This window comes from Macaca thibetana, chromosome 3 (assembly GCF_024542745.1).
Source record: "Macaca thibetana thibetana isolate TM-01 chromosome 3, ASM2454274v1, whole genome shotgun sequence".
NCBI classification, from domain to species: domain Eukaryota; kingdom Metazoa; phylum Chordata; class Mammalia; order Primates; family Cercopithecidae; genus Macaca; species Macaca thibetana.
This window is the reverse complement of record NC_065580.1, coordinates 16,977,646-16,999,764: the sequence shown is the minus strand read 5'-3', so window position 1 is coordinate 16,999,764 and position 22,119 is coordinate 16,977,646. Positions and strand designations below refer to the sequence as shown.

The window sequence follows — 22,119 nt, the reverse complement described above, 5'->3', positions numbered from 1 at the left end:
ATATAGCAAGTAGTGTTTTTAAATAGAGTTTTTAAATGTCTCTGTGTTTTTATGATTGTTTTAAATTAGAGGATTATCAAAATAATTTTGTGCTTCTTGAGCACACACTAGTAGAGAAAGCAGAGAGGCATCCAGGGCAGTGGGGGGTATCCGGTCTGGAATGGAATATTTGAGAGACTTGAGAATCTGTGTATTACAGGCATACCTTTATGCATAATTGGACTTAATTGTTTTGCAGAACCGCTTGGAGGTGAATATTTCACAATCAACCTACAAGGACCCCAATAATTTAGCCTTTAATGAGATTAAAATTCTTGGGACGGAGGAACCTAGCAATGTTACAGTGAAACACAATGGTATCCCAAGTCAGACTTCTCCTACAGTCACTTATGATTCTAACCTGAAGGTAAAAGCCCATTTTGTTGAGATGGTGTATTGAGAATTCTCCATAGTATCATGGTGTTCCTTCTTACCAAGGTTTCATGGGTTCCTGAAGGAACAGAGCAACGTTGAAGCCTGTTTTGGGGAAGTTAGAGGACTGGGGAAATATAAGAGGCGGCCAGAGCTAGAATGAGTTGGGTGTTTACCTTCTTATTCTCTTCTCTGCCTCTCAATGTTCTCTCTCTAACTGGTTCCACTTACTTTTCCCAAAAGTAGAATTATAATTATGATGAGACACAAGAAGAGCAAAGTTAGGAAAGTGGGGAACAGCCTTACATTATTAGCCTGTGAAAATTATATGACTGGAATAGCATAGATAAGTTTCAGTTTTGAAAAATAGGCTAGTTTGCATAGGAAACTCGTGGTCAGATTTTGGAGGGTCTTAGGTACCAACTTGATTTAATTGTCAAAGGGCCTCACATTGATCCTTGAATGAAGGCTGTGCTACTGTGTGTGAGCATTGCTGGGAGTCAGAGTGGGTTTTGGGGACTAGTAGAACAGGGAAGTATAAGATGGTTTAGACTGGGAGGAGACTGGGAGAAGGATGATAATTTTAGAATGTGATTTTATTACTCCAGACAAGTGAGAACTTTAACTTGGGAAGTGCTGTTTAAAGAAGTATCAAAGATAAGAAAAATATATAGAAAAATATTAAATATTAGAACTAATGGTATTAAAGGAAGTTTTCAAAATTGGAGTCTTTGGGCTTAGAGAAATGAAGAGGCTGGGATGTTAGAAATGGAAAGAAATATAAATTTTTTTCAACTTTTCAATTTTGCTGTTGCTACAATTGAAACCCAAATAAATGAAACAGAATACCTGACCTACCCTGATGTGATTATTATGCATTGTATGCCTGAATCAACATATTTCATATAATCCATAAATATGTATACCTACTGTATACCCATTAAAATTAAAAATTAATAAAAGAAATCATTTGTCCAACATTCTACAGAAATGTGGGCATGATGACTAGGTCATATGATTCTTATTGCTGTGATCTTTCTACCACTCCACGCCAATGGGGGATACTGGTTTGGGGACTGGAGAGCAAGGGGATCAGCTCACTTTGGGATGACACCATGTGTCATGCTGAAGAGGAAGTGCAGAAGAGAGCCTTCCTAACAAGACACAGAGGGCTAAGAGGAGTCAGAGCAGAAAAGAATAAGGAGTGATCATGACAGGTTTTATCTGACCGAATTGTTTTCATTATGCTATGGACAACATTCTACTAGAGGGGAGACATTTGCCCTGTGGCTGCTAAGTAGATTCCCCCAGTGTGCAGTTCTCTTCTTATGAGCTCAAGTCATATGTTGGTTGGATGGTTGAAACTCTGGTCTAATTTCTATTTTCTTTTTTCTTGAAAAACAAAAGCCTCAGATCTTGCAAGGCCTATCTCCTAAAGATGAATTTCCTTGTGATTTCTGCATTCCTACAGGTTGCCATTATCACAGATATCAATCTTCTCCTGGGAGAAGCATACACAGTGGAGTGGGATATAAAGATAAGGGATGATGAAAAAATAGACTGTTACCCTGATGAGAATGGTGCTTCTGCAGAAAACTGTGCTGCCCGTGGCTGTATCTGGGAGGTAACCATGCTGCTGGGGTTCATGTACATGAACATCCTCCACACCTAATCTCTAGTTTCTTAAGCATAGCAGTAGTACTTACATAACTACTTAAAATCCATAGAAAGAAAGGACTTCTTAAGGGACATGCTCTGGATATGAAGAGTAGGTGGGGATGTGTGTGAAACTTTTTTAAATGAATATTTTGCTTGGAGACCAGGAATTTAAATTTATGTTATTGCCAAGTGATCAGTGATGGGCTGGTTTTATTGTCGTATGAAATGACTTTATTAACCCTGTTTAGGTTAGAGAACTTTAAGACCACTTGCTGAGCTGATCTATGACTTTACCCTTACTTTTCAGGCATCCAATTCTTCTGGGGTCCCTTTTTGCTATTTTGTCAACGATCTATACTCTGTCAGTAATGTTCAATATAATTCACATGGGGCCACAGCTGACATCTCCTTAAAGTCTTCCGTGTATGCCAATGCCTTCCCCTCCACACCCGTGAACCCCCTTCGCCTGGATGTCACTTACCATAAGAATGAAATGCTGCAGTTCAAGGTAAACACAGTACATGTATCAGGTGGTGATTAGACCCATTTCAGTCCCATTACCTTTTATTGGTCCGAGTCACAGAACCCTAAAATAAGTTAATCATGCGACAATAGACTAGATCATTATCCAGAGAGCAGTGAGAAATCATTGAGGGAGCAATGAGACCTGCCCTGATTTTCATTTGGAAAAGATTACTGTGGCTGCTGTTAGGAAAATGGTTGGGAGAGCAAGAGTGTATGCAGACAGACAAGTCAGGAGGCTACTAGTTAGGCAGGTCAGTTGAGGGATTAGGTTTGGACAAGACACTGGAATGCAGGTGGAGAAGAGTGGATCTGTCTGAGGTTGAGAAAGTTGGGTTATAGGATCTGGTGGTTGATTGCAAGCAAGTGACAATGGAGAGGGAAAATCAAGAATGATGACCGTGTTGGTATCTTACCTCTTAATATGGATGGTGCTGACATTAACTGGAATAGGAATACTGAAAAGGTTTGTGCTTGATCAATGTCAGATGATATATTCATTTTGGGATACTGAATTTGAGATTTCTGTATATAGCCATCAGTATGCAGTAATTTCATTCCTTTCCAAGATTTAATTACATCTAAGGACTAGGAGTGGGCCAGCTGTTATGTCTATTTCTCTATTAAACTAAGCTTCTCAAGGACAGGAATATGCCCTTTCTTCTTTGTGCTTCTGAAATCGAATACAGAGCCTGGCAGATAGTTAGCGGTGTGATGTTATTGACACAGTAAGTGAAAGTGATCAAGACATTGTTGCATTGCCTGAAAGATTCTTTACAATCTGTCATCAACCCGAATTCTGAGTTCTTGTACATCCTCTAATGCAGGGAAGATGCTCTTGTATGTCTGTATCCTCATCATAGCACTAGCATGTTGTAGGCACCTAGTGGGTTTTAAATGAATGAACTTCCTTGGAGTTCTAGCCTTAACCATTGCCTACTTTACTTCTTGAACACAGAGTAGCTGTTTCCAAAATATTTGCCTGTTTCTGGCCCACATTTCTCTGTGGTTGTTATTCTTCACCAGTATGACTTGATCTCCTTTCTTTTTTTGGTTAATGACTACCAAGCTTTTAAGACTCATCCTGTATTTCTCCCATGACACCATCTCAGTCTCCCAGAAACAATGTTAGGCATTTCCTTCCCTAGAATCTCACAGCACTTCTACATAGCTCTCCCTTAGCACACATCACCCAGGTGTTGTGAGCTGCTCTATTTTACTTCTCATCTGCTTGTGAATTTTGTAAAACCGTAGCACTTCCTTATTCAGCTCACATCCCTACTGTCTTGTGCAGTGTCAGGCAGTGATGTAGTAGGTACTCATGAGTCGGTTTAGATACCACCTTCAGCAAGGACGTTCTGATTATTTTAATCAAATAGATTTCATTTTGGGGAGACAGGTTTTTTTTTTTTTTCAATTCAGAAAAATTTTCAGGTATTTTTATATACTCATATACCCCAGAAAATAACCAGCAACATATTCATAAATGCCACACTGATTCGAGAATAATTTTCCATGTTAGCACCAATGTCCCATAGAGTATATTAATGTAATAAAGGCCTTAATAAGGAGAAATGACAGAAAAATGTTTAATCTGACATTGTTACTTGATATATTAATTAAATCTCAGATATCATCAACTTAAAGAAGACAGAAACATAGCATCTGAACTTTTTGTCCAAAAATAAAAAAGATTATGCTAAGGGTATAGGTTTCAAGAATACTATTCTTGCCTCAAATCGATTTCCTCTGGCCTAGATTTATGATCCCAACAACAATCGGTATGAAGTTCCAGTTCCTCTGAACGTACCCACGGTGCCATCCAGCACCCCTGAGGGTCAACTCTATGATGTCCTCATTAAGAAGAATCCGTTTGGGATTGAAATTCGCCGCAAGAGTACAGGCACTATAATGTGAGTGGTTTCTAGTGTGACTCAGAGTTGATGTCTACCTGTGCCTTCTCAAGGTCCTGTGCTGCCAGGTCCATCGTCCTTGAATGTATCCTGGTTCCAAACATCACATTGTCCACTTCCAGATCCGTGGATGAGTTGTTTCCTTCAGACCTGTTCTCATGGGAAATCTTTAGCATTCTGGAAATAATTACTGAGGCAGTTGAGTGTGCCTGAGGATTCATCCAACAAATGTTTATGGGGTGCCTTGTCTAGAGGAGGTGCTGCTCCTTATAGAAAGCTGAGAGTTCTCTTCTCATGACAACCAATAATAAGTAAACATCACTTTGAGTGCTATGTAGAAAATGCGCTGAGGGGTGCAAGGGTGGAAGGTGGTGCTGGTGTGGCGTGTACCCAGCTGTGATGGTGAGGAGTGCTTGGCTTTTTATTGTGGAGGACCACTGAAAGGAGGCAGTGACAGTGGGAAACAGATGAATGAAGAAAAACTCCTGGGCTTTTAGTGAGGATTTCTATGATATTTTAATCAAACTGAGTATCTGTTTTGTTTTGGAGATGAACATGTTCTGGATAAAAATCACGCATTTGTTGTCCTTGAAAAGTCAGCTGCTGGAAGCAGAGAGAAAAGCCCATTTTCTGTTTTAAATCTGCCTTTTTGTGTTTCAGTTGGGACTCTCAGCTCCTTGGTTTCACCTTCAATGACATGTTTATCCGCATCTCCACCCGCCTTGCCTCCAAGTACCTCTATGGCTTTGGGGAAACTGAGCACACATCCTATAGGAGAGACTTGGAGTGGCACACTTGGGGGATGTTCTCCCGAGACCAGCCCCCAGGGGTAAGGACAGAGCATTTGGGATCTGTGTCTCTGCTTCTCTCCACCCACACTACTCAGGCTTCGGGCTTCATCTTCCCAAACTCCACTTGGTCCTCTCATTCTGGTTTTAGACGAGTGGGCCAATTCTCAGGCTCCTTTGTTTCATGTGTTTAATGGATTTCATGGAGAAAACTAGACCTATCTCAGCAAGCACATGTTCCTTGAGTTTTTTCCTCAGGCATGATGTCTTTTAAACTCCTACTGCTTCTCCCCATGACTCTCCAGTACAAGAAGAATTCCTATGGTGTCCACCCCTACTACATGGGGCTGGAGGAGGATGGCAGTGCCCACGGAGTGTTCCTGCTGAACAGCAATGCCATGGGTAAGGCCGTCCAGCGCCTCCCTTATTTTGGGGGGCTACCAATCATGCTTGAGTCAGTTTAGAATGTGTCTAGCCTAACTCTTCCTTGAAGTCAAAATTTTCATTTTATGGGCATTGGTGTTTATTTTTTCTTTGTGTTTAGCCTTTCTGTTTATTTCAGTATAGGATCATGTGATAAGAGGATTTAACCCAATTCTTATTTTGGTAAAAATCACATAAGAAAGGATAGTAACACCACGTGGGTCCCAAATATCCTGGAGGCCAGCTCATGGGAGCCAGTTATATAATTTGAATTAGGGTAAAACTGTGGGTCAGAGAAGTTAATCTGGGTATATGAGGGTTTATGGTACATTGAAAAATTACCTACCAGGTACTGTATTTGCTATCTGGGCAACAGAATTCCTACCCCTAACCTCAGCATCATGCAATATTCCCATGTAACAAATGTGAACGTGTATCTCTTTATCCAAAATAAAAGTTGAAATGTAAAAAATAAATTCTATAAGAGAAAAGTGACAAAATATAGTAAAGTACCCCAAAGAGAATCAAACCCAGGAATAGGACCTGTAGACTTCCACTGATCTTCTTCAGTTCTGTGTGAGTGTGATAGAAAAATGCCTGTTCTTACCACTCTATGATAGGGAGGGTGCAGGAAGATGGAGAATGTGTGGATTTCAGGGGTGATTCGTGATGTGGAAAGTTTCCATCTGGCTTGGCATTTTTCTTCATTTTCAGACGTGACCTTCCAGCCCCTGCCTGCCTTGACATACCGTACCACAGGGGGAGTTCTGGACTTTTATGTGTTCTTGGGGCCAACTCCAGAGCTTGTCACCCAGCAGTACACGGAGGTAGGGGGAAATCCAGCTGTTTATCAAGCACTTATACAGTACATTCTGGGTGCCAGAGCCCACATCCATTAGTATAACTCTCAGATGATAACTGGAAATATTGGTCTTTGTTGGAGAGAGATTATAGAATAAGAAAAAATAAACACATTCTGATTATCATTAAATGTATAGCCTCTGTAAGCACTGCAGAAGAGCAGAAGTTATAGTGGTACCAGTGGTGGTGATGGTAGTGATAGTGTGGTGGTGGTGGTGATGGTGGCGGTAGGGGCTGATGGTGGGGATAGTGATGTGGGAATGGTGATAATGATGGTGGTAGTAGTGGTAGTGATGGTGATGGTGATGATAGTGGTGGTAGTGGTGGTGATGGGTGTATTGGTGATAATGATGGTGGTGATAGTGACAAGGGTGGGGGTGAGGAGAGTGTTTGTGGTAGTGATGGTGATGATGGTGGTGGTTATGGTGGTGGTGGTGACAGTGGGGTGGTGTGAGGAGTGTGATGTTGGTGATAGTGGTTGTGATGATAGTGGTGATGTTGGGGATGGTGGTGGGGGTGGTAGTAGGTTGGTCGTGATGGTAGTGAAGGGTATTGATAATGGTAATGATAGTGGTGGGGGCACAATCATGCTACTGGTGGTGATGGTGAAAATAGTGATGATGTTGGCGGTGATGATGGTGATGGTGACCACGACCATGGTGGTTGTGGCAGCAACAACAGACGCTTGTATACTACCAAGTGCACATCACTGATTTATCACTTGCTGCATGTTAGAGCACTTCACCCATATTAACTCATTCATGCCTCACAGGAATGCTGTGAAGCAGATGCTATTATTATCCTTTATTTACAGAGGAAGAAACTGAAGCACTAAGAGTTTATTAATTTTTGCCTTAGGTCACACAGCTGGAAAGACTGGAGCCTCTATGCTAAGCCAGGCATTTGTCTCTGATTCTGGGCTTCTTAATGAGTTACCTACAGTGTCTCTAGGAACAGAGTAACATCAGATTTTCCATAATGTTTAGGAAGGAGCTTAAGTCTAGCAGAAAGCTTTCAGTTGTCTAGATTGGGCATCGAAAAATATTCTTATTACTTGATGTAAAACTTTAATCTGGTGTCTCTTTTCTGAGGACTAATATTTTCTGTCTATTTTCTAGTTGATTGGCCGGCCTGTGATGGTACCTTACTGGTCTTTGGGTTTCCAGCTGTGTCGCTATGGATACCAGAACGACTCTGAGATCGCCAGCTTGTATGATGAGATGGTGGCCGCCCAGATCCCTTATGTACGTTCTCAGTCATGGCTCTGGAGTTTCATAAGTAACCCAGGTGCCTCTGTGTCGGGGTTCATTTGTCTAATGTTTGTGGGATTCTATAGAGATAAAACCTTATTTTTCAGACAATATCACAGTTAGCCTCACCCCAGCACAGTAATACAGATAAGGGTGCTTGTTTCCATCCTCTAGAGGTGGTAGCTCAAGACTCACTGTGATTTCCCAGAGAGGGGGATAGGCTGGCTCCAGGGCTCTTTCTGATATCTCATGCTTTCTTCCGTTTCTTTCACATGATTTCAAAACATTTGTCAAAACGTCATTGGTTCCATAAGAATAAATGATATCCCACAGTTCTTTTACTTAATTCTTGAAAAGACTAACCACAAATTGATCAGACAATTGTATATGTGAATACAACCTCAGTTCCTGCATCAGCTCTGCGCTAATAACTGATGGATTACACAGATCCTGGGATGAGTTTGCAGGGGACATACATATGGAAATAAACCTTATCCTTCAGGAGAGGACAGGAGCGGACCCAGTCATCAGACAATGATACCATGAACCATCCCACATTTAATTTTATCCCACTTTTCCATTGTTTACAATTGTTCCATTAGTGGAACATAGTGTTTCCATTAGTGGATTGTGAAATGCAATATGACAGTCTCAGGAAGAATGTTGTGTATGATTACCCTCAAGATTCAGGATTCCAAAGCAACTATACATCTTTACTTTGTTTTGTAGTAGATTTGCCACTAGCCCTGGATAATTAACAGTATTTTTCCTCAACGTGAACCATTGATACCAGGGGCAGCCTCTTGGGGAAGGTCATCACAATCACACCTGATATGGTCAATTTACAAAGCACTTTCCAAACAGTGTTTTTTCTTATCCTCAGAATAGCCATGCTAGAGACACATTCTCATCCTATCTTATGCTGACTTCGATTTTTTTCTATCTTATCACTGAACATTGTAAAAATTAAGTGAATTTCCCAGCACCTGTACCTAACAAATGGCAGAGCTGGGATTTGAAAGCATCAACAAGAAGCTGTCTGGAATTCCACCATGTGCAGTGGAGGGTTGTTCTCCTGTAAAGCTTGAGCGTGTACAGCAGCAGCCACTCAGCTCCCCGTGTCCTCCCGCAGGACGTGCAGTACTCAGACATCGACTACATGGAGCGGCAGCTGGACTTCACCCTCAGCCCCAAGTTTGCTGGGTTTCCAGCTCTGATCAATCGCATGAAGGCTGATGGGATGCGGGTCATCCTCATTCTGGTTAGTCCTGATGTGAATGTGTGCTGTCTGTTTGGGAGCAGGTATGGGCTTTGGTGGAGAAAGAGTTATACTTTATTTCCATGTTTCAAATAGATAAATTGAAGTGCAGTAAGAATTCTGTATTTCCCAGGACTCACAGATGGTCTACAGTTCAGGTAGAAGCCAGCGAGTTCACCCTGGAGGAGTTCTCCTTTATTCTGTTTCACCTCATTCTCTGGCTTTGGTTTTCCCAACTGACTTATGCTTTGATTTCAGGACCCAGCTATTTCTGGCAATGAGACACAGCCCTATCCTGCCTTCACTCGGGGCTTGGAGGATGACGTCTTCATCAAATACCCAAATGATGGAGACATTGTCTGGGGAAAGGTATAATCCTAAGTGATGATCCACTAGTCCCTAGCCTGCGGGTGGGTCATGGTTAGGGGGTCACACGCCTGTGTATGTTATTTTTGGCATTTTCTATTTGGGCTCTGACGTCAGACACCCTCCTTTTCTCAAACAATATTTGTTGATACAATTAATGAGTTTTAAAGTAATGTAACATGTTATGGAATTCACTTTTCTTTTATGTCAATCCTACATGATAGTCAAAGTATCATTGCTCCTAGGACATAGTTTATACAACAATTTCTTCAGAAATCCTATGTAAGGGAAACTGTCTCGTGCATCGCTACTGAACGTGTCTCTCTCCATAGGTCTGGCCCGATTTTCCTGGTGTTGTTGTGAATGAATCTCTAGACTGGGACAGTCAAGTGGAGGTAAAAGGGTCTTTGTAAATTTGGGTGGAGTCAGGGTTTCTAGGCAGGGGCAGCCGTTCCTGGGATTCTGGACATGCCTGTACCGTGGACATGGGCTTGACAAGGGAGAAACCCTTAGGGCGTGTGTCTTGGGTGTCACTCTGTGTGCCCATTACCTTATATGGAGTAATACTTTACTGCCCACTGGGATGTAGATATGTATTATTATCCTTGGGATTCAAGACCGGAGAGCTTAAATTATTTTTCCCCAGTTTTACGTGACAGAGTGGTGATTTCAATTCCAAGGTGTCAGATTCCGAAGGCCCAGGAAATTTCCACTGGGCGATACCTCCTAGAAATGCTATCTTTTCCCTGAACTGGCATACCATCTGTTGTTGCCATGGTTTTCCCTTTCTAACAGTCTTCAACCCTTGAAGACTGACTAGGTCTTTTTCTTTGTATATTTTTCTTTTTTTTCCCCATGAACAGGTTTCTCCATCTTCACACTTATAAGTCCTCCTCTGAGCCCAATTCTTCCTTGGATTTCTCAACTTTGCTTTTACCTCTCAGTTTCCAGCCTTATTGTAAAACCTGCTCACTCCTGGGGTCGGTTTGTTGCTTGTAATGGATCCAGGTAGTCCATGCTTCTGGACCTGAAGTTCTTTCCAGATTCACTAAGTATTTCTTGCTTGAATGAATACATGGCTCCTTACAGGTCTAGGAAGCCTACAGCCCCATCCTCTGGCCAAGATGTGTGTCTCCTGAACTGAGGCAGCCTGTGAGCTTTACTATCAATTTTTGTGACAGTACCCACAGGCAGGATTATCAGGGTGAGGCCGAGGACTTCCTGGAGAGCAAGTACCTTGCCCTACCTCTTGAGCTGTTCTTCAATAATGGTTATTCTCTCTGGGCAGGAATTGTAGCAGGGCATGTGTAGCCTGTGTGACCCCCACAGGAGAGCTGAGGAGACAAGGAAAAGGCCTCTTTTCTAGGACATCTGCCAGGAATTAAAGGGACAAAGGAACTGTCCTGTGCAGTCAGCAATGTGGTATATGTTGTAGAGTCTAGATACTCTCTCAGGATCAGGTGTTAATCAGAGAAATATCCATATTGTGGAAACAAATCTCAACAGCTGTAAATTCAGTTAGCAGCCACTCAGAAGCCCAGGGGCAAAGACCTCTTTTTGGGGTTCTTTCTACATGATGAAAGATTGTAGCCCACGGAGAGAGGTGCAGGAGAAACACTCATCACCAGGAACGTGACTGGCAAGAGTTAGGCCAAAAATTCATGCCTTATCCAGATAAGCTGGTTTTGAGGGCAAGTGGTGAGTCCTAGAGGGAAAGACATATATTAGATAGAACCCCAAAATCTGGAGCCTGAGGCTGGGACCTTGGACAGCTCCAACAGGGTAGTGAGAGCAGAAGGTACTGCAAGCCTGTGATGCCTACTTCTCTGTTGTCAGTCTCTGACTTCCTGGATCCCAGAGCCAGTTGGCAGCAGTTGTTCTTTTCAATTTAAAATGAGACACATTTGGGACCAGGTTGCTTGGGTATAGGACTCCATGTCTTTATTTTCTGTTGGTAAATTGAGTAAAACAATGCAAACAAAACAGAAGCTGGGGCAGGTTTTGAAGATTGACAAGAATGAGTCAGACTCAGTTCAAGGCTGTTTTCCTTTTATTTAGTACTGAACAAGTATCTATCTATGTCTATCTATCTATCTATCTATCTCTCTAACTTCTATCTCTATCTAACTATCATCTCTATGTATATGTGTGTATACGTATATTTACATATCTATTATCTGTTTATCTAACATCTTTCTGCATATGACTCTATCATCTGTCTTTCTAGTCTATTATCTATCTGCCTATCTTTCTATATTTACCTATCTATCCATATACCCACTTTATCTAATCTATCTATATATCAATCAATCTATCCATCCACCCACTCTAATCTATTTATCTATCATCTATCTCTATCTATCTATACCTCCATTCTATTTACCTGTTTATCTAACTGCCTATATCTATCGATCTTTCTATCTATCTATCTAACATCTTTTTGTATCCCTCTCTATTTTCTGTCTATCCATCTATCATCTATCTCTATCAATTTATCCCCTCACCCTATCCATCTGTCTATCCACTGTATCGTCTGTCTGTCTATCTATCTATCTATCTATCTATCTATCTATCTATCTATCTATCTATCTATCTATCTATTTATCTATCTATCGTATCTATCCATTTACCTACTATATCCACTCTATATCTGTCTATCTATCTATCATCTATCAGTTTTCAAAGGAGAAGACCTAGCTTTCTGTCCTCTCATCACTTCTCACAGTGAATAACTTGAAGCTTAGGGGTCCAAGCAGCCCACATGGACACAGGAACCTGCCCAGCCAGAGAAGTTCTGGATCATTGGCTTCCTGACTTTTATCACAGTTCAGCAGCCAGTAGGGGTAACACTGCCACCTTGAGGCCATTTGGAAATCTGAGGGCAGTGTTGGTTATCACAGGGATACCAGGTGGCATTTAATGGGCAGTAGGCAGAGATGCCGATAGCTCTGATTGCAGGGAATTCTCCACAAAAAATCGTATGCCTCAAATGCCAGTTGGGTTTCTGATAAGAAACACTCATTAGGGGATTCACATAATCTTTTATGTAGCTCATAAGAGATTATTGGTAGATAGAATAATTGTAACTGTTAGGTTGGTGCACAGGTAATATTTGCCATTACTTTTAATTCCAAAACCACAATTACCTTTGCATCAATCTAATATTTATATTATTAATAGTGAGACCCGCTTGACAAGGCTGGTGAGGGTGAAGCCACTGATGTCCAGGCCTGGCTTCGCTGAGCATAAAACAGCCAAGAAGCCTATGAAAAGCAGATTTCTGAGTCCAAAGCTCCAGTGATTTAATTCAATAAGTCTGTGATGGGATCTATGAATTGCGATTTGTAGCATGTGATGTTCTACAAAAAGACTGCTAGGTGATCCTGAGGCCCAGTGTGTGGGTGGGTACATCACTGTTTGAAGACTGGAGAAAGTGAAGGCAGAAGCCACAAGGCAAGACTGGAATATGGGCAGGCAAAGGCAGCACCTTGGAGAACGGCAGAGCATTTTTATGAAGTTGGTAGGGGTCATCCGAGCAGTACTTAGGGAAGTTCATACGTCATGGCTGGCCAGTTTCCCCACGTGTACCCCATATGGGATACAATTCTGACTGAGATGTGGCTGATACTCTCTTTATTGTAATTCTCCATCCCCCACCCATCCCATTGTTTCTAACCCTGCCTGATCTGGAGCTCTCTGTTTCTGGTGAAAGGTTCTCTTTGTCGGGTTTCCTGGTTTCTACCTCCATTTCCTCACAAAAGGCATCCTTGGCAAGCCCACTTCTCTCAAGGTTCTGTGTGATGTGAGCCGCTGTCTTCTCACGTCCTTGACGGCCAGAGCCATGCAGGCTGATCTGTTTCTGTTTTCTTGTGTTCCTTCTTTTGCCCTTTATCTAGACATCTGGGTTCCTACCTGCCTTTTATCTGTGGTGTATAAGAACTGGAGTTCCCCTAGCCCAAGTCCTCTTTCTGTTGCCTCCCCCACCCTCCTCACAAGCATTCTTTAGCTCTTTAACTCTTACAGTGGTGTGATTAGCATAGAGGAGGCTATTTACTGAGACATACAAAGGACCATAATACTCCATAACAAACAACATGAGTATATTAAAATGTGTGGATATTTATTTGCTGCTTCTAAGTGGTGTGATCCCACTAGTAAACACTGAGTATTTTATGCCAGGTTCTTAGCTGAACATTGTGGGCAATATAAATATCACTCAGAAGAATATAAAACAAACTTCCTACTCTCAAAAATCTACAATGTAGTTAAAAACTTGTATCTTGAGTCTGTCTTTCAGATAAGTGAAGACACTGCTTTTATTATTTGAGGGAAGAGGAAAATAAGGGGAAGTCGATGCATTCTCTTTAAGTCCTCTCAATTTATGCTCCAACAGCTGTAGTTGTCCTGTGATTCTGAAATTGTAGAAAACACTGAGGTGTACTGGTCTAATATCCTGAAATGTAATCTTATTCCTTCCTCCCCTCTCTCAGTGGGAATGATATAGGAGGGACTCCCTGGGTGTTTCTTACTAACCTATTACCATGCATCTCATGTCTGCAGTCTCTCCCTGGTTTTGTCTTTGAGGAGTGCTTAGGAAACGGCAGGACTGATGTTGAGGGTTGGGCATTGAATGCATGAGGTCACTAGTTCAGGTCATTGATTGTCGTCCACCATGTGTATATGAAGAGAACAGTTTTTGGATGTTTTCCAAATGCTGGGAAGGTGTGCAAATTACACTAATTTCTCTTCTCATTCTACATTTCTCTAATTAGTTAATAACATTATTTAGGTCCTGTTCAGGCCGTCTGTCACCGTGCAGCTCAAGTATCTGTGTGAGTTGCATTCTCAGTAAGTGTCTGTTTGCTGTCTTATATGTTTGTGTGGGACACATAAATTATATTTATATTTTACAGCTATATCGAGCTTACGTGGCCTTCCCAGACTTTTTCCGTAATTCAACTGCCAAGTGGTGGAAGAGGGAAATAGAAGAACTGTACAACAATCCACAGAATCCAGAGAGGAGCTTGAAGTTTGATGGCCTGTGGATTGTAAGTGTGTGTGTGTGTGTGTATGTGTGTACCTGTGGCACTTGTCTATCTTTGTGTGCCTGAGTATATGGACCACTGACCTTCAGTCAAGAGGATAGTCATTGTCCATGGAAGCCTGTTGACATATCAGACACTTCCTCCACTCAGGAGGGGAACAGCCCTGATAGACCTTGTACTGGACCTTATGCTCCTACTGTGAAACCTGTCCGGCCGGACCAGGTGTGGTGGCTCACGCCTGTAATTCCAGTCCTTTGGGAGGCTGAGGTGGGCAGATCACCTGAGGTTGGGAGTTTGAGACCAGCCTGACCAACATGGAGAAACCCTGTCTCTACTAAAAATACAAAATTAGTTAGGTGTGGTGGGGCATGCCTATAATCCCAGCTACTTGGGAGGCTGAGGCAGGAGAATTGCTTGAACGTAGGAGGCAGAGGTTGTGGTGGGTCAAGATCGTACACGTGCACTCAAGCCTGGGAAACAAGTGAAACGCCGTCTCAAAAAATGGAAAAAAAAAAAAAATTCCTAGGAAGCAATTTACTAGGAATTTCTTGGAAATTTGATTGCTTCACAGCCACCTGGGAAGAGATTTATTTCTTGAAACCTCTAGCCAGTCATTCTGTAGGAGTGAATTAATCTTTCCAGCCAGTTCTCACCAGGATTTGATGAAGTTCCCAGGGCTGGCATCTACAGGGATTACTGGATGTTGAACAATTTATTCACTGCTTCCTTGGCTCAGGATTGGCTGGACATAATTATCTTAAAAAGTGATGTATGTTTGTGTTTGGCATTTCTAGGATATGAATGAACCATCAAGTTTCGTGAATGGGGCAGTTTCTCCAGGCTGCAGGGACGCCTCTCTGAACCGCCCTCCCTACATGCCATGTAAGAATCTTTGGCCTCCTTGACTGGCAGAGCTAGGACTGGAAGGATGGCCACTGGAGGAGCCCAGAGGCCAGGGGTGTGCCTGCACAGCTCAGGGCACATCCTCATGGCTGCTGTGGTTTACTGGGGACCAGAGACAAAAGCTCTTCACATGCTTTACCCAGCCAGCCATGTGCAAGTGACTAGACTCATTGAATAAATTTCTTGAAATTTGTCCAGAAAGCAGTTAGCAGTGCTCATGCCACAAAGGGTTCTCACAGCTGGGTTTCTTAGTTTTTCGGCTTGTGTGAATTCCATCACAGGAATTTGTGTCATCAATGGGTAGAAATTACTGGCTTCCCCTTGTCATGGAGCGGGTGGACTTTGGAGTTATACTTGGGTTCATATTTGGCTCCAGAAATTGTTCTCTCTAGGAGTTGTGTGACTTTTCACAGATTATGCAATATTTCCAAATCTTGGTTTCCTAAACTGTGAAAGACAGATAATGATGTCTTCTTCATAGAATTATGGGCATAATTGGTAAGTCAAAAGCCTAAATCAGTGCCTGTCATGTAGTATTCGACAGCTGTATGTTCTTCCTCACACCTCTGCTTTCTTCAGTGAACTTGACGTTGGAAACACTGCAGGTGCCATAGCAGCTCAGAGCTGGGGGCTCTGTGCTCATGTCTCTGGGAAGATGGAGAGTGACACAGGCAGGGCTCAAGTTAGTCTTAAGATCCAGTGTCCACTCCCTTGAGGAGAGGTCAGGGATAAACAGAATCAGGGCTGGATTTCACCTCACCAGTTCTTCCTCCTCAGATTTGGAGTCCAGGGACAGGGGCCTGAGCAGCAAGACCCTGTGCATGGAGAGTCAGCAGATCCTCCCAGACGGCTCCCCGGTGCAGCACTACAACGTGCACAACCTGTACGGGTGGTCCCAGACCAGACCCACATACGAGTGAGTCTCTGCCTTCTCCAGCTGTCACAACCCGGAGGGATTGCCAGGGACTGACATAGCCACCCTAGTTTTCCTTTCATTCCGCATTCTAAGGGTAAAGAAGATTCTCATGACAACCGTGTAATGATTCTTATTAAACAAATGCTCATTGATGTGGAGCCAGGCCCTCTGATGAAAAGGAGGACAGATTTAAATAAGACATGGTCCCACCAGTGAAAAACTTAATGATCCTGGTGTTAAAGACACACATGGAGACACCATAATGGTCACACTGGGCAGCCTGCGGTACAGTAGCTTTAGTTACAGGAGTTGAACGGAACACAGAGGACTGGTCCTCTCTCCCCTTTATTTCAACAGTAAATAATATTTTGTATTTTGAGATTTTGTTTTGTTTTGGTTTTTGGCCATTCTTGGGGGAGGGTAACTGATATTCTACCGAATTAGCACAGTCCCGCTTTGCAAGCTCAATGAATGATATGAATTCTTCTAAGGGCAATCTTATATACTTCACTGTGTTCTTCCTCAAATATAGAAAACTACGTATTGAGGAAACCAATAGCAAGATTTAGTAATTCCTTACTATTTTTGGCCACTCCAGTGAGTTTGCTACAGTGAAGTTCTTTGTAAAGCACTGTGAGAACACGTGACTCATTATCTCCATCATCTGGGATCAGTGGGGCCCCCATTACAGCTCAGATTCCCATGTTCCCTCCAATCACGCAGGAAACATTAACTAGGCTCGAGGGCTCTAGGAGCAGAAGCTCTCTGGCCTTTGCTCCCTGGCCGTGCCCTCAGTTCACCTTCTGTTGCCCTCCAACCAGAGCCATGCAGGAGGTGACGGGACAGCGAGGGGTCGTCATCACCCGCTCCACATTTCCCTCTTCTGGCCGCTGGGCAGGACATTGGCTGGGAGACAACACGGCCGCGTGGGATCAGCTGAAGAAATCTATCATTGGTGCGTGGCTCCTTCCCAGGGCCTGTGCTGGTAGGGCAGGGAGTTGGGATCCTTGGGGAAGAAGTGAGAAGGCAGGTGGTGAGAGCCTGGTGTGACACTGCTGTGCTTCTCATTGCAGGCATGATGGAGTTCAGCCTCTTCGGCATATCCTATGTGAGTGTCCTTGGGATCCTCCTAAGCACCAAGAAGGTGGGGACATCTTTCAGAAATCATCAGCCGGCTTGTTTTGTTTCCTCTTGTTTCAGACAGGAGCAGATATCTGTGGGTTCTTTCAAGACGCTGAATATGAGATGTGTGTTCGCTGGATGCAGCTGGGGGCCTTTTACCCCTTCTCAAGAAACCACAACACCATTGGGACCAGGGTAGGACCGTGGCTTCTGCCTCCCGTGTTCTGTGTCACTAGAAATACAATCTCCATTTCCGAGCTAAAATTAATGCAGTCTGTATTTCCTGGGACATCTTTTTAAAAGGTTATGTATGTATGTATGTATGTATGTATGTATGTATTTATTTATTTATGTATTTATTTATTTTCTGAGACAGGGACTTACTCTGTTGTCCAGGCTGGATTGTGCTGTGTCCCAATCATGGCTGACTGCAGCCTCGACCTCTGGTTCTAAAGCGATTGTCCCACCTCAGCCATCTGAGTAGCTGGGACTATAGGCACATACCTACGTGCCCACCTAATTTTTGCATTTTTTGTAGAGGTGGGATCTTGCCATATTTCCCAGGCTGGCCTCGAACTCCTGGGCTGAAGTGATCCACTCGACTCAGCCTCCGAAAGCGCTGGGATTGCAAGCATGAGCCACTGCACCGTTACAAATTGTTAAGCCCTGGTGTCTCAATGAACCATATCCCTCAGTGTTCTTTAGATTATTATTTTTTTCCTGTATTTTAGGCAGAATTGTACCAAATGTACCAAAAAGGATGTCTTACAGTGAAATTTCATCAGCTGTCCTAGGAGAGCTTCAGTGACTCTTTTCAGTCTATTAAGAGTATTCTCTGGGCCTCATGTATAGTTTTCTTTTGTTTAGCTGTGAGTGATCTTCAGTTGGAATATGCTTTCAGTGACCTTCTTAAATCCCCTAGAAATTCTAGAGCGAGCTCCCAACACTGTTCTCTTTCTTCTTTAGAGACAAGACCCTGTGTCCTGGGATACTGCTTTTGTGAACATTTCCAGAAATGTCCTGCAGACCAGATACACCCTGTTGCCATATCTGTATACCTTGATGTATAAGGCCCACACGGAGGGCGTCACGGTTGTGCGGCCTCTGCTTCATGAGTGAGTGTCCAGCAGGGATCCTGATGATTAATGTATGACTTATTGCATTCTATGTGGTGGCAGTTGCTATATACAATTCTTGCAAATTGAAGACATGATTGCCTTTGACGTGAGCTCTTCAGGCGCAGACCATACTTTATTACTCTCTTTAGCACAGTGTTATACATATCATAGGTCATGAGAAAAGGCTTTTTATTGAATGAACAAAACTGAAGTGATGCCATACAGCATAGAATAGTTTCATTCCCATTTGACTGTGCACAGACCTGTCTCTTTTGTAGCAGTTTGGTTATATGGACCCAGGTCACAAAAGAAGAATTTCAGCCAGAGATTTGAGGGAGGAGCATCATCCTTACATTTAAAATGTGCCATGGTTAAGAAATGAGGTAATAGTTTACAGGAGAGAACACATCTACATCCCAGCATTTCTGAAGTTTGAGGCACATCCCGTGGGGAGAGCAGAGGCTGGTGCTCCTGATGAAGCTAGGCCTAGGGAAAAAGCAAGGAAGGCTCAGGGGCAGCTGGATTTCCGACTTGGATCTGAACTTGAGGAACTTCTTCCGAGTCTCGGGCTGGGGCTCTGTTGGGCTCTGTTGGGCACCTTCATTTCCCTTTCCAGGTTTGTGTCAGACCAGGTGACGTGGGACATAGACAGTCAGTTCCTGCTGGGCCCAGCCTTCCTGGTCAGCCCTGTCCTGGAGCGCGTGAGTATGGAGGCCTCCGATGGGGGGAGGATCCCAGCTGTGAGGCTTGGGGAAAAGGACGAGGAGAAGAGGCCTGAGCTGGTGGGGGTCATAAGACATGGTTTCTTATTCTCCCTGTGTCTATTCCTCTCCTTCTGAGCTGAAGTCCGTCACTTAGGTGTTGTGGGCCTCAGCTCCTTCATCTTAAAATGAGCCTAACAACTCTGCTTCATAGGATGATCAAGAAGAAAAGACCTCATGGTGTATTCAATGACACAATCATTTCTTCATTAACTAAAATAAGGAATAGAAGGTCAGATGGGGGCAGTGTCGTAAAGATGGGGGCAGTGTCGTAAAGAATTTATAAGAGTTCTCTAGCACTATTACAACTCTTCAGAAGGATTACTTGGCAATGTGTGTACTTGCATTGCTGCTGGCTACCCCTTCCCTTCGTCTGCAGGATTACCTCCCAGCAGTAAAAGCCATTTCTTTACTTGTGTTGTTGATTAGGCTTCTGATTAAAATACCAGTTAATTGAACCTACCCCCAATGTTTTTTTTCTTTTTTTTGAGACAGAGTCTCTATCTGTTGTCCAGGGGGTACTGTAGTAATGTGATCTTGGCTCACTGCAACCTCCGCCTCCCGGGTTCTGGTGATTCTCTTGCCTTAGCCTCTCGAGTAGCTGGGACTACAGGCACATGCCACCATGCCAGGCTAATTTATTTTTATTTTTAATAGAGAGGGATTTCACACTGTTAGCCAGGATGGTCTTGATATCCTGACCTCATGATCTGCCCCCCTCAGCCTCCTAAAGTGCTGGGATTACATGCGTGAGCCACCGCGCCCGGCCCCAAAATCTTACTGTACCCACAAAATTTTCTTCTGCCAAACACAACCTCAGTTGTTTGTCTCTTTAAGAGGAAATGGGGTAAGTCTATGTCTATAAGCAAACAGTGATTTATTTTTTCCCGAAGTCCTGGATACCAAAGTGCTTTATGAAAGCCACTTGTTTTGGGTAGACAAATCTCCCGTTTGAAAAATAAAATGGGAAGAAGTTTTCCCCAATTACTAACCTCTGCAGACATGAGGCAGATGGATCCAAAGCCACCACAATTATTTCACCTCTTTCCTAAGCAGTTTGATTTCTCTGTCCTGGCATATGGTGCCCACTGCCTCACCTTGCTTGTGTTTCATTTTAGAATGCCAGAAATGTCACTGCATATTTCCCTAGAGCCCGCTGGTACGATTACTACACGGTAAGTTTTTCTGAATGTTTATACAACACGGGAATATGGTAGAGAAAACAAAGGCTTTACATCTGATGGACCTTAGGTCAAATGCTGGATCTGTAACCCACCTGCTGTGTGGTCTGACAGAAGCCATCTTAACCCTTGTAATCTCAGTTTTCTCACCTCCAAGTGGGGAAGACCACTTCCTTCATAGAACCATTGTGAAATAACACATAAAGCATCACACTCAGGGTCTGGATTTTGTGGGTGTTCTCTTTGTGTTAGTTTTTAATATTTCCTTATATCACTGCTATTTGCCATGTTGTGTAAAGGAACATGCTAGTCAACATTTGAGATTGTGTTGCAAACTATAGTTTTTGTTTTTAATGTTTGTATCTTTGCCTCCTGTAAGTTTGTAAGTATAGAGGCCGTTTTGTCTCTTTTTATTAAATATCTCCTTCCATAGCATAGACACTCAAAGAAGGGCGATGCACATAATTACCTAAGGCACACAAGTGATTAGGCAATGTGCAAAACACACACAGACATGTGGGACCCAACCCTTGTGAGTCTAAGCAGTGCAAGTACATTTAGAAATGAGGCAGCAATGAAGAGCTCCTTGCCGCATAGTTTCATTGCTAGTATGATTCCCAAAGACTCAGCTGGGAAGCCAGGGTCTTCCAGGGCAGCTCTGGGGTGGTGGTCTCTTGCTGGGACCCTGACAAGTCAGATCCTGATTCTTGGGGAAGAATCAAAGGACGTATTTCCTTCATTTCTAACCAGGCTTCTTCTTCTGACTTTCTGAGGAGAACATAGTTGAGGGCTGGCAATACAGCAAAGGGGTACAAGCAGGGAAACAAGAAGCAGAGCATGTGCTGGCCCCTTTCATCCAAGGGGACTGCAGTGAGATTAGGTGAAAACTGGAGAAGGATGTGTAATTTTGTTCCTTCTCTTCTCAGTCCATTGGACCCCAAGTACTCGCCACTGCCCCAGGCTCCCCTTTCTGCTCCTAGTCTGTATCTGCCCTTAGGGTGGTAACATGTTAAGGCTCTGCTATGTGGTTTCCAGCCAGGCCTTCCCTAGGAAGAGTGGCCAGCTTTCTTTAAGTGAGACTGGCCTTTGTCCTGAGTGTTGAGTCTCCCATTCAGTAACAGAAGATGTCTTTGATCGAAGAGGGAAAGACAAAAGAAATCGTGGAGCAAATGGTTTAGAAATAGATAAAATTGGGTCAGGTGCAGTGGCTCACACCTGTAATCGCAGCACTTTGGGAAGCCGAAGTGGGCAGTTTGCAAGATCAGGAGACTGAGACCATCCTAGCTAACATGGTGAAAGCCCGTCTCTATGAAAAATACAAAAAAATTAGCTGGGTGTGGTGGCATGCACCTGTAGTCCCAGCTACTCGGGAGACTGAGACAGGACAATAGTTTGAACCTGGGAGGCGAAGGTTGCAGTGAGCTGAGATTGTGCCACTACCCAGCGTGGGTGATGGAATGCAACTTTGTCTCGGAAAAAAAAAAATAAATGAAATTTTTGATGTTTAATTATAAAATGAAGATGAATCTCATAGTTAGGATTAATGAAGTAGTGTCACCTTGATTAATCTTCCCAAGTTTGAGTACCTATTACTCGTTCTAGAGCACTGGCTGGCAAACTAT

The 22,119-nt window shown here is 43.1% G+C and overlaps 1 protein-coding gene across 39 annotated transcripts in view; it reads left to right on the top strand.

Moving 5' to 3' along the window:
* MGAM (maltase-glucoamylase) overlaps positions 1-22,119 on the top strand; it is a 273,176-nt gene that overhangs the window by 46,561 nt on the left and 204,496 nt on the right. For all 39 annotated transcript variants that reach the window (XM_050782185.1, XM_050782190.1, XM_050782206.1 and 36 more), the window contains exons 24-43: positions 239-406; positions 1,883-2,035; positions 2,378-2,578; positions 4,351-4,505; positions 5,166-5,334; positions 5,599-5,695; positions 6,431-6,543; positions 7,696-7,821; positions 8,960-9,088; positions 9,344-9,454; positions 9,784-9,846; positions 14,365-14,499; positions 15,291-15,378; positions 16,177-16,315; positions 17,137-17,270; positions 17,389-17,423; positions 17,516-17,632; positions 18,404-18,552; positions 19,172-19,256; positions 20,435-20,491. In XM_050782185.1, coding sequence (XP_050638142.1) covers positions 239-406; positions 1,883-2,035; positions 2,378-2,578; positions 4,351-4,505; positions 5,166-5,334; positions 5,599-5,695; positions 6,431-6,543; positions 7,696-7,821; positions 8,960-9,088; positions 9,344-9,454; positions 9,784-9,846; positions 14,365-14,499; positions 15,291-15,378; positions 16,177-16,315; positions 17,137-17,270; positions 17,389-17,423; positions 17,516-17,632; positions 18,404-18,552; positions 19,172-19,256; positions 20,435-20,491 — 2,424 coding nt within the window. The remainder of the gene's footprint in view (positions 1-238; positions 407-1,882; positions 2,036-2,377; positions 2,579-4,350; positions 4,506-5,165; positions 5,335-5,598; positions 5,696-6,430; positions 6,544-7,695; positions 7,822-8,959; positions 9,089-9,343; positions 9,455-9,783; positions 9,847-14,364; positions 14,500-15,290; positions 15,379-16,176; positions 16,316-17,136; positions 17,271-17,388; positions 17,424-17,515; positions 17,633-18,403; positions 18,553-19,171; positions 19,257-20,434; positions 20,492-22,119) is intronic.